At 37.0% G+C, this 17235-nt stretch overlaps 1 protein-coding gene across 2 annotated transcripts in view; it reads right to left on the reverse strand.

The window, feature by feature from the left end:
- Positions 1–17235, reverse strand: part of LRMDA (leucine rich melanocyte differentiation associated) — a 677461-nt gene that overhangs the window by 453062 nt on the left and 207164 nt on the right. Inside the window, exon 3 of one of the 2 annotated variants that reach the window (XM_062639150.1) lies at positions 12934–13101. The exons of the other annotated variant lie outside the window; for it this stretch is intronic. Within the exon in view, the coding sequence (XP_062495134.1) occupies positions 12934–13101 (168 nt within the window). The remainder of the gene's footprint in view (positions 1–12933; positions 13102–17235) is intronic. 2 annotated transcript variants of the gene reach the window in all.

Consider the following 17235-nt stretch of genomic DNA (forward strand, 5'->3'; position numbering starts at 1 on the left):
ATCATATTTCAGAAATTAGGTCCCACAGAGGATTATTTTTTAATATTAAAAAAATAATTTTTTTTTGGCTACAACTGCTTTTTTCGTACTGCAAAACAGTTCTATATCTGAAAATAGAAAAGACTTATGAAAAAATAACCTCAAGGGAATCATTACAGAAACACAAACTAATTTTCTACTAGAATTGCAGAGTGTATTTGCAATAAATGTTTAAGAATAAGGCTGCAAAATACATAAAACTTACAAATGAATGAGATTTAATAGAACTGCAATAATATAAATGACATCCTTTAAGTGACACTGATTAAGCTGGGGGGACCTTTTGATAATTTAAAATTAGAGTTAAAATTGATACGTGTATTTTGTAATTTGTGGATACTCAGCCATCACACATTCATTCTTTTGACATATATATAGAGATAGTTTATTAGACTTTCTGAATTATATCTATAGACATAATTAATCACTTGAAAGAAAAAAAGAAAGGGGGAAAAGAACAATATGGAAAGCAACAAGTACAATTCAATACCTCTATAAACAAAAGAAACTGAAAACCAGGTGGGTGACATGGTTTAGTGCGAGGTGTCCCAGGCCATTGCAGAGGGGTTGGAATCAGATGATCTTCAGGTCTTTTCCAACCCTAACTATTCTATGATTCTATGATAGTGTTCTCACCCCTGCAGAATGAATACCAGCAAGCACCAAGAGTACTAAGAGTACTCATTCCTACTGGAATGAGAGAGTAGGAGTCTACTTTGCAAGCGGTCCCAACAAGTCCACAAATGTCAGTGCACCCTTTTATGACTGGTAAGGGAGGCTACAGAACTTGCAAGGCAGGTACAGTCTAAGACATACGTTAACTCAAACTGTACAATAGGTCTCAAGAAACACATCACAGTACTTTTGAGAAAATTGGAGCACAAATAACCCATAGATTACTGCAAATTACTCTGACAAAAATAAGTCCAAGCATATCTGACAGTAAAATTACACTCTTCTCTGCAACAGTATCCCTTAGGTAATCCCCTCTTTTCTCCCCATCCCAAACGTTAAATTCTCTTAGCTTTACAACAAATCAAAGCTAAAAGCTGTATACTGGCAGTAAAGCACTTCTTTTCACCTCACATAGATTTTATTTCTTCTCAACAGCATCAAGTGTGGTATATTTTATGAAAATTATGAAAAGCATCACAAACAAACAAGATGTAAATGGTACAATTCAAAGCATCTGAAGGGCATGGTTTCTACTACCTGAAAGAATATCAGAATTTCCTCCTGTATTGCAGGTTGAGTTCATGCTTTCCCACAGAACAACAAGGCTTGTGAGCTATGGGGGTTAATATTTTAGACCCTTACAAATACCATTATATCAGCTGAGAACAATGCAACGTCACTCATGAAATACTGAAGATCAACACCTAGGACAAGATCTAAATTCTTCAACAAAGGTCTTATCTTAAGTCTTGCCTTTGTTTTCCTATGGACTGAATCAGAGGTTCTATACAATCACTGTCTTTTTGCTTTTTCCCCTCCTGTGTATGATCTTATCCAGCAATGAAGGCAGCTCATATTTTTATATTTATCTGGCAGAATCAATCTGACACATTGTAATCGTGCACACAGAAGTCACAGAAATGTGAGTGGGGACAGGATGTGGTACGGGAGAAGGTGGAAGAACTGCTGACAGTATTTGTGATGACTTCAGCATACACTTCAAAAAGCAGTTTATATATCCAAATAGCTTAATCTTGCTGTTTTCCACTGGGAAAACTCTATATCCTAAACCAGATTCTTTAAACTTTTCTCCTCCTTATAGTTAGCTATTATTTTAATCCAAATGTTGCTCATATTTTTTGCTTTATCCTTTTAAAAACTCTCTCCCTTGTATTTGTAGCTGCACTTCCCATCTTTCTCTATGTACCCTCAAACACTCTTGATGTCTCTTTCCAAAAAATGCCTCATGAACCAAGTAATACCGTGGATATATTAAAAATAAACATAAAACAAACAAACAACAATAACAAACCACAGTTTGCCTGTATACAGTTCCCAAAATTTCACTGTACATGACAGGTTTCATCTAATTGGATGTCCCTTATCATCATCATGCACACTTCTCCCCATAACTGCTTTCCAGCTTTTTATCTCTATATCAAGACTAACTGTGCTGAGGAGACTGTTTAGGAGCTTCTCTCTGATGTGATAGCTGGAACTTCACCAAGTGAAATTCTTCTGGTTTCTCCCAGGTTCTTTTTAGTCTTTACCTGTCTCTTTGTGTCATTACCCTACCACCTCAAGTGATCAGGATTCTTCCAGTTTTGTATCTCATAAACAGCGTGCTCCCTCCTTCCACACCAAGGTGCATGAGTAGCTTGTCAAAGGCCCCCAGACATACTAAAGAATCTGGAGCAATTCCATTTCTTTTTATAATAAATAAATCTGTAAAAAAGTAATAAATGAAATTGTCTTTGGTACCGGGATTTGGCAGTGGGATAGTAAAACACTCATAACAGGAGAATACATAGCATTTTAGTTTGGCTGGTTTGAACAATAAAAAAGCGAACCCACAAAACACTTCATAAACTCAGACTGAGAGATCAAGTGGTTTGTCCTAGTGACAACAGGCAAACCTGGCCTTATGGGAAGGGTCTTCCATCCAGTATTCAGTGTTTTCCTCCTTAAGCCCGTAAGTTCCTCACTGATGTGAAGAAATGTTGAAATTACAAATTGATGCTGTTAAGAAATGCATTTGTCTTTAGGAAGTGCCAAATTAAGACGGTCCTCTACAACTTTAATGCAGTCTCCTAGTGTATATTCAACATACTGCAATAACACAGTCCTCCCAAAGAGGGAACAGGATCATATTTTCAGATGAGCTTGTCTTTCAAATTTCTTAATCACACCTGAAAAAAAACACAGACGTCTGAGTGATACGTGATAATAAAAAACAGATGTGGCCCAGGAAATAAAATGAAGTTAAATTGGAGGCCAAAACTGATCAGCAGTATGTTACCTTGCCCAGTATTGTTGATCATGAAACACCTGATAACCAGCCTCAATAGTGAAAAATCGCATATCATAAGGAGCCTACCTACTCCATTCAGTAGTTTAGCAGCTAAATAAAAGATGGATAACAGCAAGTTTCTAAGGACAAGATAAAACAAGGGTACTAGGTTTTATTTGGGTTGATTAAAGATAAAGGTGCTCTTAATTCTCCGCATTTTCTTGTTGATAAACCAACATCCATAAAGGTAATCTCATTATCAAACTCTAAACTTAGGCAGTATTTTTCTGTAACTCCAAACTTGCCTTGCCTAAGCTCAGCATTTGGCAGGACTGCCCTAATAGCCTCCAGCACTTGATAAGAGAAGACAAAAAAGATGCAGAATCATGTCAGCTTCAATTACTATCTGTTCCTATAAATATATTTCTGACAATATCTATTAAAATGGCATAAATATTTTCATTGATTGCCATGCCACTTTCTTGGGTGAGAAACTTAAAAAAAACACAAGAAATTAATTTACTTTTGGAAACAATCAAAATTTCCAATGTGATTAACTCAAGTCAATCTTAAAAAGGTATATTTAGATTCAAACCTTACAATGCTTTCAAGTTAACACAGCACTTGACAAGTAATTTGAGAAGGCCCAGCAATATTCCTTTCAAAAATTATACTACTCTTTTCTTCAGCAGAGACCCAAAAGCAGTAGGACAACCTAAATACTCAAACTGCTAACTATACTGTGAGGTCCTTCAATAATGTTATGCTTGCTAGCATTCAGAGACACTTTGTTTTCGTCTAGTTTTATTGTACAGCCCTATTTTTTAAAAAGTCACCACATGAACCTAGACTGACACATGTAAATATTTCACACTGACTAATAAAAGGTTGACATTAAAAGAATAAATATTGTGTGTGCTAGAACCAGCCTCTACTTTAGACACACCTGAATTCACATCTTTTAAATAGGACATGTCAGCACTGCGTATCCTGAAGGAATCAGAGACCACACACCTGTCATTGACTTAACTGGGCAAGAGACATGACTGGTGCTCAGGACATCAGTCAGAAATGCTGTTATCTGGAAGCAAGAAAATTATACTCAAAGAATGAAGTCTAGCAGAGACACTTTGCCATTGTTTGTCTGTCTCTTATAAAGAGGCCATTTTATCAGTTTGAAATGATAAAGCAAGTTTCAATATATTTGAGAAAACAATTTGAATACTAAATAGTAATTTATTCTGGTGTGATTTCATAATTTCAATTTATTTATATTTTTTATTTTATTAACCCAGCACAGATAGAAAGTGATTTTCATTACTGCAAATAAATAAAGGATGGGATCATGAATTAGCAAGAATTTACAATGTTTAGTGCTACTGCTACACTATGTGAAGAGTTATATTGCACAGCTTTATTCTACAACCATTGTTAGGGCATGACACCTAAACCATCACAATGTTACATCCATCTTCTAAGTACATATGGCATAAGTACAACACATTCTTTTGAGATGGATTTAACACAAAGGCTACATTATTGAGTTTTCTTCATAATAAAAACCTCTCCAATCATTATTTTCTCATACTTTGCCTTTCAGGTGCACACATACTTTAGCTAATGCATTTACTTCTTTTTTTACTTTCGTAACTTGTAATTCATGCATTTCATAAAGCAAGTAGGGCATTATATGTCCAGCTGCCCTGTGTGTCCTCCTTTTCAATTAGGGAATTTTGCTGGGAGAGAATTTGAGGACTTTTGCCTTTTAGTGAGCACCTGACCAGAACTGTGGGCAGGTTTCAGTAAATCCATAAATCCCAGAGATGCCACCATGGAAGTACACAATTGGTGCTCTGCATGCATGCTCAGTATGTCAATTGCTTTCCAGAAGCATTAGCTCACTTTCTAATACACTATATAGAGCAGATACATATTTATTTATCTCTGAGAAATTTCAGACAAAAAGCAGAAACACTTAATAAATACATGGCTTGGTCTACTCCTGGCTGCTTAGATGGGACAGAAGTCTGATCTGTACCTGTAATTGTTCAAGGATGTTATTTTGTAATTACAACGTTGTTTCCTGGTTATTTTAACTTAATACATTTTGAAAAAAAGATTAAACTAAACTGGCAAAGACATTGATTTTTAAGAACATTTGTAGCAAAACTAACAAAGAATATAAACACAACCACTTCAAAATTGCATTTTACTATTTTCTAGATAAATTTTGTGCAGTAGAGCACTAGAGTAAACAAATGTCTTAAGTGTGAAGGGCTTCCCATCTCAGTCTGTAAGACACTCAAATTCTGATTAAACATCTCTTAGTAATTAATTTCAAGTCAACTCAACTATTTATTCTAGTCAAACTTCTCAGAGGAGAAAGATTAACTCATCTCATTTGCTCCAGCATCATGTGGCCTTCAATCTCACATGTCATAAAGAGTTAAGAAAATTAAATTACAAAAACAAGAAGTCAGGAGGACACATGTTATCACTTGCTCCAAAGAGGTGTTATGAGGCTGTATTAATATTTGTAAAGCACTCTGGATTCCCAGATAAAAGCAGCTATACACACAGGAAATATTAATGCTAATGAATGTTACAAACACACAGCTCTTTCTCAAGGCCCTACTCTGGCTGTAACAACTCTTGCTTGCTCTTGGCTCTCATTCAGCCAACCCCAACACTTGAGAAACTCTATGGTGCTCCATGAACTAAAATAAGATACAAAAGGACATATTAAGAAAAAACCAACATAACACGAGAGCAGGGTGGGAATCAACAGAAAACACTGCGGAAGGAGTGAGATTGCTCTTGGAACTTCTGGCAAGAGGTAAAAGAAAAGGAGAGTACTGGCAGGAGAAGGAGAACACAAGGCACAAACAACTCCTAGTAGCAAGGGAAACAAAGGTCCAGAGAACTCACAGAGTGCTAAGGGATCAAAAAAAAAAAAAAAGAACCAAAAAGATTAAAAGGCAAAAAGATCTCTAGGCATGGAGAATAATGGTTCAACAGGTTTTAAAAATGAGCAAACCATCAGGTGTGGACAGAAATATGCAAATTTATATTACATTTGCTTTTGCAGCATTTTCTGTTGCAAGCTGAACACAAGATCACAAAAGCTGGAAACCTGTTCCAGTAGTGAAGAACAGAAGAGAGAGACTAGCAAGAATAGCTAGTTTTGAGTTCTAAATTGCAAATTATCAGTTACAGCAGAAAAAATCTCCCCACACTCTTCTAGCTTCTTCCTATATAAGAAAAATCAACATTGGCCAGACAGATGACATGCACTTCAGTGTTCGGAAGACTTCCAGTCATCTTTATTTCTGGAAGAGTCCATAAGTATTTCTTTGCATTTGATTTTTAACTGCTGGGTATGATTCATACAACAACAGAACATGAAGCCTTCAGAGCTAACATTAAGATCTCAAAGTGCTAGGAGCAAAGCACACAAACAGTGGGAGAAAAAGGGAGCAAATTTCTAATGCAAAGATCTGGAATCCCAACTGATAGCCCTGATTCTACAAGCACTCTCATGGGCTCAGACTCCTTCCTTCTTTCATGGGGAAACAACAGCCGGAACAAAGTCAAAGACAGAAACTCTTTCTTTGTATTCAGATTCAAAAACAGAACAGCCAACATCAGAGAAAATAAAAAGAAAATGTCACAAATAAACAAGGCTAGGTTACTCCCTTAACTCCTCTGGGTCCAGGCATGCCATTTGGCAACCCACTTGCCAAATGATGTTTTGAAAACACAGATGTGTTTCTCTTAATTCCCACATAGTCAAGACAAACTAAGTCTTAAAAGTTCAAGTATCCACAGCATCAGTAAGAGGCAGGATGGAATCATAGAATCATAAAATAGGGTTGGAAAGGACCTTAAGATCATCCAGTCCCAACCCCCCTGCCATGGGCAGGGAAACCTCACACTAAACCATGTCACCCAAGGCTCTGTCCAACCTGGCCTTGAAGACCACCAGGGATGGAGCATTCACAACTTCTCTGAGCAACCTATTCCAGTGCCTCACCACCCTCACAGGAAAGAATTTCTTCCTTATATCCAATCTAAACTTCCCCTGTTTAAGTTTTAACCCGTTACCCCTCGTCCTATCACTATAGTCCCTAATGAAGAGTCCCTCCCCAGCACCCTTATAAGCCCCCTTTGGATACTGGAAGGCTGTGTGAGGTCTCCACGCAGCCTTCTCTTCTCCAGGCTGAACAGCCCCAACTTCCTCAGCCTGTCTTCATACAGGAGGTGCTCCAGTCCCCTGATCATCCTCATGGCCCTCCTCTGGACTTGTTCCAACAGCTCCATGTCCTTTTTATATTGAGAACACCAGAACTGCACACGATACTCCAAGTGAGGTCTCACAAGAGCAGAGTAGAGGGGCAGGATCACCTCCTTCAATCTGTGGTCATGCTCCTCCACATGGTTGGCTTCCTAGGCTGCGAGCACACACTGAAGCCGGCTCATGTTCATTTTCTCATCAACCAACACCCCCAAGTCCTTCTCCGCAGGGCTGCTCTGAATCTCTTCTCTGCCCAACCTGTAGCTGTGCCTGGGATTGCCCTGACCCAGGTGTAGGACCTTGCACTTGGCATGGTTAAACTTCATGAGGCTGGCATCAGCCCACCTCACAAGTGTGTCAAGGTCCCTCTGGATGGCATTCCTTCCCTCCAGCATATCAACCGAACCACACAGCTTGGTGTCATCAGCAAATTTGCTGAGGGCACACTCAATCCCACTGTCCATGTCACCAACAAAGATGGTGTATTAACGGTATGTCGGAGTATTAAGTTTTAACCCGTTACCCCTCAACCTGCTAAGGTATGTGTACAAGGGAGAGCACTGTGCCACACAAGTATAAGCTTGCTTTGAATGACTAAACCACTATTTCTGTAACAATTCCACTTTGCTCTGATTTTATCTCATGATCTTCAGCTTGATAGACTGTGTCTTACTTGCATTATAGACTTTCTTAGTCACTACTGCTCAGAATGAATCTTGACACAACAGCCATACAGGAGTCTGTGCTCACACACTGCTAAACTGCCTTTTCTGGGCCAAAGACTAAATACAACAGCAGCTCTGTAGTGGAATCTGTGTAGCTGCAGTTAGGCATCCTAACAAAACTTGCAGGAGTGCTCCTCATGCTTCCACAGAAACCAGGCAGCCTAAGCCACTCTGTTAAAACAGAAGACACACAGAATTGGTAGGGTATATAGCCACCTTCTTCAGCAGCCCAGCCAAAACCAGCTCTCAAAAACACATGAAAAGGACAGTAGGAAGCCAATGATCTCTTAAGAGACACTTAAGATATAGTATTTATGCTATTAAAGAAGCCAAACTGAAAAAAAAGGCACCATTAAGGGAAAAGTATTTTTTTACTTGAGAGTGCCATACAGTTTTATGTCAGACTTGCAGTCCAAGTTGCATTTATACTATTCTTTTTTTTATAAATACCATATATTGGAAAAATACACTTAAGATGAAAAGACATTCCTTACTTCTCCCACTGTAGAATGTAATTGGTAAGATGCTTTCATATATTTAGAATACTTTCTTAAGATGCAACCTGGAAGTAAATGCCAGCTTTGTGCACATTAACCGTCTAATACTATCTTCTCGAAGGTGACTTATCGAAGACCAGCAAATAAAGCTAACGGTAAAAAACTGCTCCCTTCTGGATGCATCCTGTTGTTAAAATGTAATTGTTCGCATAATAAAATACTTTATGTCCTTAACCTTTGGTGTAAATACTGTAAATTATATTTCTTTTTCTGATAATTAAGCTTAGTGTGCAAAAGAGTGACAACTACTTATAAAATCTCATTTACACTTACCATCCATACTGCTTTTAGAATTAATGATAATGCTTTTAATTATCTTAAGCCAAGAAATATCATTTATAACAGAAAACAGTTTTATATCTGGACACCTTAATGAATCACTGAAATCACTCTTGGTTAGACTACTCACAGAACTAATCCCATTGAAGCCCAAGTACACAGCAACGTGAGTATGGGCTGCATAACTAGGGCCTCTGAGATCCTTCCTAAGATTACCTAGAGACTAAAGCATAGCATTTCTCGATCAGCATCTCCATAATTACTTCTCCAGGCATTAAACAAGTTAGGTCCAAATTTATTTGCAGGAACTGTCTATGATAAACTTGTTCATGACCTGTAGCCAGTCAGCTTACAATCAGCTGCAAATTTGTCATTATGTAACTAATTTGTTCTCTGGCAAATCCTTAACTTTTTGCCTTTATCCATCTGCCACCAATTTGGTAGAACTCTGACTCTTTACCACCAGACATATGCCTACCTGGTGCAATTACCATTAGAAGAGCAAGTAGTGAATATCTATTTTCTGACTACTATTCCATAATATTTGTATTCTAAATTAGTTTTGCCACATACGTGTCATACAGCATACAATATGCCTGTTATATGATCTGCAATACTCTTTGCATGCATATCTTAGATAATTATGAAAGGTTTGCTGTAATTGGAATGGGAAAACAAGAATCACTGCCTTAAGACAAGCACATGAAATGCACTGCCATACAATGACTTTTCTCAGAACCCTATTAGAAAGTGCCGTGACATAATTCCATTTTGTAATGTCCCATTTTTAAGCATCATCTCAGACAAGTCTTAAAATGTGCTAATTGGAAATCCTCCCTATGTACAGAACACTGCTTTCAAAATGACAACTGTTCCTCTTTTATCAGAGTACTCAATAGCAGGAGAAAAATCATTTCCCAAATTCAAAGCATTTTGATCTGGTTCTGTCAAAACGCTATGTGTTCTCAGTTGGTAATCTCTCTTCAGTCAAAATATGACTATTTTTATTCAGGGCGGTGGCTTTCTGAATATGATCATCTACAAAATTTGGGAAAACAGAAATACTGGTGAGAAAGGAGAAAAAAAATTTTGCTTCTCTGCCATACTATCTGCCAGGAACCCTAGTGTGAACCTGTGCAAACATTTCAATATATATTTAAAACATGTTTTAAAATGTCTAGTCCCAAAGAGACAGAGTATGGTTTATTTCATTAAATACATATCCATTAAGCACTAAGATTTTTTAGATAGAAGAAAGGCGTATCAGTAATTAGCTATTAATTTGTGGGTAATAAACAGCTACCATTTACCAGCTTCTCTCTTAAAAAGAAAATACTAGTACCACAATAGATAGCTCTGTCATATAAAAAGTATTTTTGGAACACATCCCTACCACGAGCCATGGAATAATCAAGGTTGTCAGGGATCTCTGGAGCTCACCTAGTGCAAATCTCACACAAAATGGGGCCAAAACCTATGTTAAATCAGGCTTATGACACCTCTCACCAGTGTCTACAATATTACTTTAAAAGATAACTGTTTTAATTATTCAGCTACTATTAGGTACTCTTTTGGTGGCTTCTACTTCCCTTTCTGCTTGGTACAACATTAGTGCCTACCAGTAATGGCAAGTAGGCTGGCAGCTCCTCCTCACTTCCAGCTGTTATTACATATATCTAGACTCCTTTTTGCAGCGAAAGCACTAGACATCTGTAGAAGCAGTAGGCAGCAAAGTGATAGAGCCAGGATTGTGCAAATTGCCATATGCATATGGACAACGAGTTGACTGCAGCCTGAAGCGTGAGAATCAGCAGTATAAGAACCATGCTCAATCAAGGAAAATATTAGAAGACCTAAAGATAGAGTTGCTAACAGTTTTGCTCATAACAAAACAGCAGATTGCTGACACGACAGGGTCTCTCTTAAGTATGCCGAATTGTCTCAAATGAAGCAGAAGACTGGCTAGTGGATTGCTATATTCAAGACTCCATGTAAAAGGTGGTATGCTGTACACCTAAATGTGCCAGGATATTTGCCCTGATAACAAGCCAAACCCACCACTGAGTTACTGCTCCTAGGCTGGGCCAGACATTATATGAAGAAAGCTTAATAAAACCCTGGCCAACCCATAGATCTTCCCCACTCTCAGTAGCATACAGCCCTTAACAAAGTTACAGTGAAACCATATATGGCAGTAGATATCCCAGCTGTAACCATAACAGTTAAGAAGTATGAATCCATACAATGATATGAAAGCTGTGACTGACTTTACTGACCTTAGGTACTGCTGAGGAAATCAAACATTTACAGTCATTTCGAGGTGCTGCCAATTGCCACCACCAAATTTATTTCTCTAACTTTTGCCATAGCAGTAATTCTCAGCAATACAAATATTAAAGTTTGGGTTTGTGTGCACTTAAGCCTTTCATTCCCTACCTGTCACCATGTATTCCAAAAGGGGTAAGAAACATTCTTCCATTCCAGATGTGCACAAATGGGACCTACTATCACAGATTTACATAAAGGTCCAAATTTTCACTACTGGAAATAACAGAAGGCTCTCAGAGGGACCAAGTAAATCCATTAAGAAAATGATCTAATCTTAAACATAAACTCTTGCTACACAGTGGGGCTGCAGAGGTCTTTCACCAGGGATACCTTAGATATAAGAGTTTAAAAGAACAACAGCTCTACAAGAGTCCCCAGCATCTATAAGACAAATGCCTTGCTAATACAATAGAAGGAATGATGAAACTGAATGACCAATGTGCTGTTGCATAATTTAAATGAAGTGGAAAAATGATGAAAGGATGGACTCAGTATTAGCTTTTATGATACTATTTCTCACTTTCCTGCTCCCCAGTTGCTCAGTGTCTTTCACAGATTAGTCTTCTCTGCTGGAACAGTTCAAGGTGGTTTTGTGAAATCGTGATCTAAAACTAGACCAGTAAAACAATCTGGGTTAGAAAAAGATGTATATGTATACACTGAGAGAGAGAGAGAGGATTTTTAGAGTACATACCGTAAACAATATAACTGCAAGAAGGACAGGAAGGTATCACAATCCAATCCTAATAATAATGCATTTTGAAAAATTTCAAGAGGCAAAGACCTCTCTGAAAAATCCAGAATGACTGATTCTAAAAAAATTAACAAAATCCTGTTAATTCATTGGCACACTTTGACAAAGTTCCTATATTTAACACACGGAGAATATTCTCTTCTACCTTCCAATAAAAGACAAACTTGATCTTGCTACAGTTTTAAAAACGTGAATGTTTTTTAAACATAGAAAGAGTAGGCTTTTCCTCTCCATAAAAGATCATGCCTTCATCAGATGAATTATTTAAAACCCTCAAGTCATCATATATTCCATTAATCTTTCTGTTCAATACACATATTAGCAATGAGACATTGTTGTGAAATCTTCAGTAGAGGTCCAATTCAAACAAACAAACATGTTTTTATACTTATTTTTATGAAATGTTGCCTAGATGAAATAGATCAGTCTTTAAAATTAAACAGCAGGTTGTAAAAACTGCATTTACCATATTGTGAGCCTGTTTGGAATCATTGCAAATACAGGTATATTAGATTTTTCATGTACAGCAGATCAAAGCGCATTACATTAGTTCAAAGACATTACATTATTCCTCTTCCCATCTACAGTACACTATATGAATTCCTGTCATTATATCAATTTAATCCACTGCCATTTTTTAGGCTACTGTTTGTCTAACCAAATGAGGAGCAGAATAGCAGGCATTTAATGTGACTGCATCACTTTTTCCAACCCGCCTACTTTAAAGAAGAAGTTTGTTGAGTGCACACAATTCACTTTACAGATCATTTGAAATGCATAAACAATTCCAAATGCAGAAATAACAAAAACAATAATTTGTCATTTTGAAATGCTGAAACGCTTGGAGGAAGATTTGAATATAGTACACTCTTTTGTTTGTAAGCATGGTGATTTGCCAAGCTACACCTCACACTGCACTAACCCTAGGGCATTCCAGTCACAAACACACTTTGATCTGCTGTGCCTTTGGATTCCTTCTCAGAGGGCTCTACCTTTCTTGACAATCCCAGAGGGAAAACACAGCCTTGCATTCTTTCCCATCTACCACTCCAAAACGAACACTCCATATGCTTGCTGCTAGTTCAGCCTTGCACTGTTTTTCCACAAGCTTGTCTGTATAATAACAACAGCTGCAGGATTCTTCAGCTTGAAGTTGTGAACTGGATTTAAAAGAAAAAAAAAAAGTAAAAAGGAAACCTACAGAGATTACATGACAAACGAGAACTATAGAAACAATATTACTTCTGTGTCATCTTAATACATACAGTGAGAAGTAGAATGCAGCCACACTTTTGCATTGGTTTCATCTGGACATCCTATTTCAAAGGGGACTAAATATAGTTAATATTTACTTTATGATACTAACAAAATCAAGAGCCAAATGTCAATGGGTAAGAAAGGCAAAAGTCAGTGGATAGTAACTGCAGTATCAAACCTTGTTTCAACTCATGAATTCTTAGATCTGTTGAGAAAGAAAAAATATTGCAAAGGAGTCAACAGTGATACAAATCTATTACAGAATATACATGTATGTGTTAACAAAAATGATAGTTGCAGCAGCGTTAGGTCTTTTTGATGTAAGCACCTACTTTAATCTGGTTAAAAATACATTGACAAAATACGTCATCAAGCAGCAGCTTGGTCTGGCACTATATAATTTGGCATGAATTCATGTGCTTCAGAGAAAAAAAAAAGAAAAAAGGAGAGAACAAAAGCAGCAGCCCTTAGGTCTTTTGTCCACACTGCTTAAGAGCTTATAATTGCATGTCCTTATCTTCATGTTCTTAATAACTTTACACAGCATTTTCAGAGCATTGTGTTAGCATATCTCACTCAAGTCTTTTACTATGATAATGAAAGTAAAATTTGAGGGGACTGAACAGCATACATTAAACCGATGCTATTTTAAGCTTCCTCCCTTACTGTTTATTCACCTACTACTTAGTGATAGTAATAATATTACTGTGAAGGACTGGGGAAAACCAGCACTAGAACTCACCTTTGGATAGTTCCAGAGGTGTCTTGCGATTTCTTAGTCCAATGACATATCAGCCTACAAATTCCTTCTTCCACAGTGAATACTAGTGGAACACACAACAGTGACAAGGAAAGAAAGCCACACATACCTTTTTTCTTATTTACTAAGAAAGCCTTGAATGAGATGCTTCATGGTCCCATAAGTACACGAGAAACCGCTTAGTAAAAACTATTAAAAAATACGATCAACACTTTTTTCTGGAGTTAGCAATTTGGCTGCTGATGCATAAGGACTCTTCCTGCTTCAAGCCACTTCCACTAACCATCAATAAATAAAATATTATGCAAATAAAGCTTTGTTTTAGATGCTTCATGAAATTCTTCCACCTCCCAAAATACTAAAAAACCAAAAACATGCGCCAAAAATCCTCCAAATCAACTTACTAACCAAAAAAAAAAAAAAAAAAAAATCCAGAACAACTACATATAGTTAAATTCTGAGACATAGCATAATATTGAGGCATATTATTTGGCATCATTTCTGAAAAAAAAAAAAAATCTGTATTCTCAAATTTTCAATGTAATGATTCACTGAAAACATATTTGAATACAAATATACCCAGATTATATGCAAACTGTACATATGCAAAAGGAGCAACTTTCCATATGTTAGCTTTATATTCTCTCTGTAAAGATACATTTCAGAGCAAATCCAAACATCATATGAACACTCGTGACCAACAGCTAGAAGCAGATAAAATATTAAGTTTTCCTTTCCAAAAGCCAAAAAACAGGCACTTTGCTTCTTTGCCTCAGTGTGCAAGAAACATTAGATTCTTTATTTAAAAAGCAATCGAGAAAAATGTACCAATACTTCCATCTAAAATAGCATGAGCAGCATAACTTTACTAACATAGACATAAATTAATATACTTAGTTTTTAATGCTATCTAATGGAAGAGATGGAAAGCAGAAAAAAAACACTCAAACGTATCAAGAAGAAAAATCGAACACTTGAAAATTGAAAAACGCAAGATGCCAAAAGAGATTCTTCAATGTCTCAGCCATTTACTGTAGAGATCTTTTCTCATTTGCTGATGACTTTGGCAGATCTGGTTTTGTCACCAGTCACTCTGTACTTTAATTATGCAGTACACCAACAGAAATTTTCTTTCTGATTGCATAAATCACAGTGCTTTGACACCAACCTCAATAGGGGCTGCTAGAACAATACAGTGAAAGCTATTGACTCCATCTCTCAAGTCCACAAGGTGTATCATTTAGCCAAGAGTGATAATTAGACACAGAATATACTGAAAACTGTCAATAGGCATGTCAATAGGAGGACTCTTAGCATCTAGCATCCAGTGAATCAATGGTGTTTTTTCAGCTATAAAATCAAGAAAATGATAGCTTTCAAATGAATGGTAGAAAGGAAACATGAGGCTCCTTAGGGAGGAATAAAACAGCTCAATTTTCCCTCACTGAGTGGCTCTCCAACTGCCTCACTCAATGGAAAAGGTCACAGAACATTACAGCAAAATATCTCTGAAACAAGATGTACAACAATGCTGGGACATGACATGAAGTACAAGCACACTACAAAGGCCCGTATATCTCCGACCTGACAGAATTAAAGCATGGGTCAGCAGATGCCAGACAAGACAGGAATTGAAAGACAATGATTGATCTGTGCAGAAGAAAATATGACTGACTGCCTGTCCATATCTAATATGTATGTATGCATGCATGAACATGATTATATGTCCAGTATGCCCCCTCCCATCACAATGGTTTTTAAAGCCATAGTCTTGCTTTTTCCCTCTTTTTTTTGTTTTTTAGTTTATATAATTTCCAGCTGAAGTCCAAGGAAAACAAAGCTGGGGGTTTTGCGTCATAATTTTTTTTTTTTACATACTGCCACCAAAAATTGTACCAGAATTAAACTAATCCTGGAATACTACTTGCATATATCTTTTTAAGTAAAAAGGCAATGTAAAATCACAGTTAAGTAAAGTTCCAAGCACTGGAGGAGTGGTGATAGAAAACCATTTCCATTTACTCTGAACTCTTTCAATTAAATGCTTTAATTGGCATAGAGAGACAAAGTATTCCAATAGTAAGTAACGCAAAGCTTGCTCTGAGAACCAGTGCATCCTTTACAAAGCTGGGCTTACAACTGCAGCTGTGAAGTAATTGTAGCCTCTGTACCGTGGTTAGTTAAAATGGTTAGAAATGAAACTGTAAACAAGAATGAATTGCAGTTCTAACAGAACAGGGGAAGGGAATCAGAACAAAACCAACCCAGAAAAGTTTCAAAATTGCCATGAGTTGCATTTTCCTTCGGACTCTAAAGGCATTTTCTTTTAAAAGGTAGCTTAGTAGTTGCAAAGCCAAGACTTTATATGTTACCTATCTTTGGACATCCAAATGCACTGTTTACTCCAGGAAATCCTGCTATGACAGTGTAAATGTCCTCTGAGAAGCAACTGCTATGTGGCCTTGTGGCATTCCATGCTTCTCAATTCTTAACTAATTACCAGATCGGTTTCTTCGGTAATTGACAGCCATGCAAAGTGATCTCAGGATCTGAAAGACAAGCTTAATTCTTGTCTGTTCCCACATCAGCTGAGGTATAAAAGCACTCATAATTTAACTTAGACACACCTCACTTTTCCTCTACATCTTTTAGCAGAACTGTGTTATACACTCAATGACTGAAGTGACCCAGGTTTTACAATGCTTTTTTTTTTTTTTTTTAGCAATAGCATTACGTTAACTGGAGAAAATGCAGTTTTTTGCAGTGGTAGGCCCATGGCTCAGAAGCCAAAACAGCCTCTTCCTTCCTGCCCTCCATAAATAAAATTGAATCAAATAAACCCAATTTTGCTTCTTGGGATCTATTATTTAGAGGTAACATCTTTTCTTGAATATAGCCCTCAGAGAGAAAATTCCCCCACTGCCAATACAGTCCAATACCAAGTTTTGGTAAAACAAACCTGTGAAACCACAGTTTTCTGTTTTACTGTTCCTAGTTTGTTTTTTTTTTTTTCTCTTACTTTTTTATGTCAGTAGAAATCAAAGACATGGTAAAAACAAGTAGGTAACTCAGCATTTTCACCATCTTCAACTCAAACAAAATAAACGTTCTTAAGTTTTATTTCATTTCTCACATGTTCATAATGTATAAAAACTTATGTCATGTCTAAACAAAATGGGGAAAACTGCCTGTTCCGGCAGTCTACCATACTTCACTGTGAGAGATCTGCTAAAAGACACTTACCAATACAAAGGCACGTTTCATGACAGTCACCAAA

The sequence above is a fragment of the Pezoporus occidentalis genome, unplaced genomic scaffold (genome assembly GCF_034315485.1).
Source record: "Pezoporus occidentalis ecotype Australia unplaced genomic scaffold, CSIRO_AGI_Poc_V1 ctg116, whole genome shotgun sequence".
NCBI classification, from domain to species: Eukaryota; Metazoa; Chordata; class Aves; order Psittaciformes; family Psittacidae; genus Pezoporus; species Pezoporus occidentalis.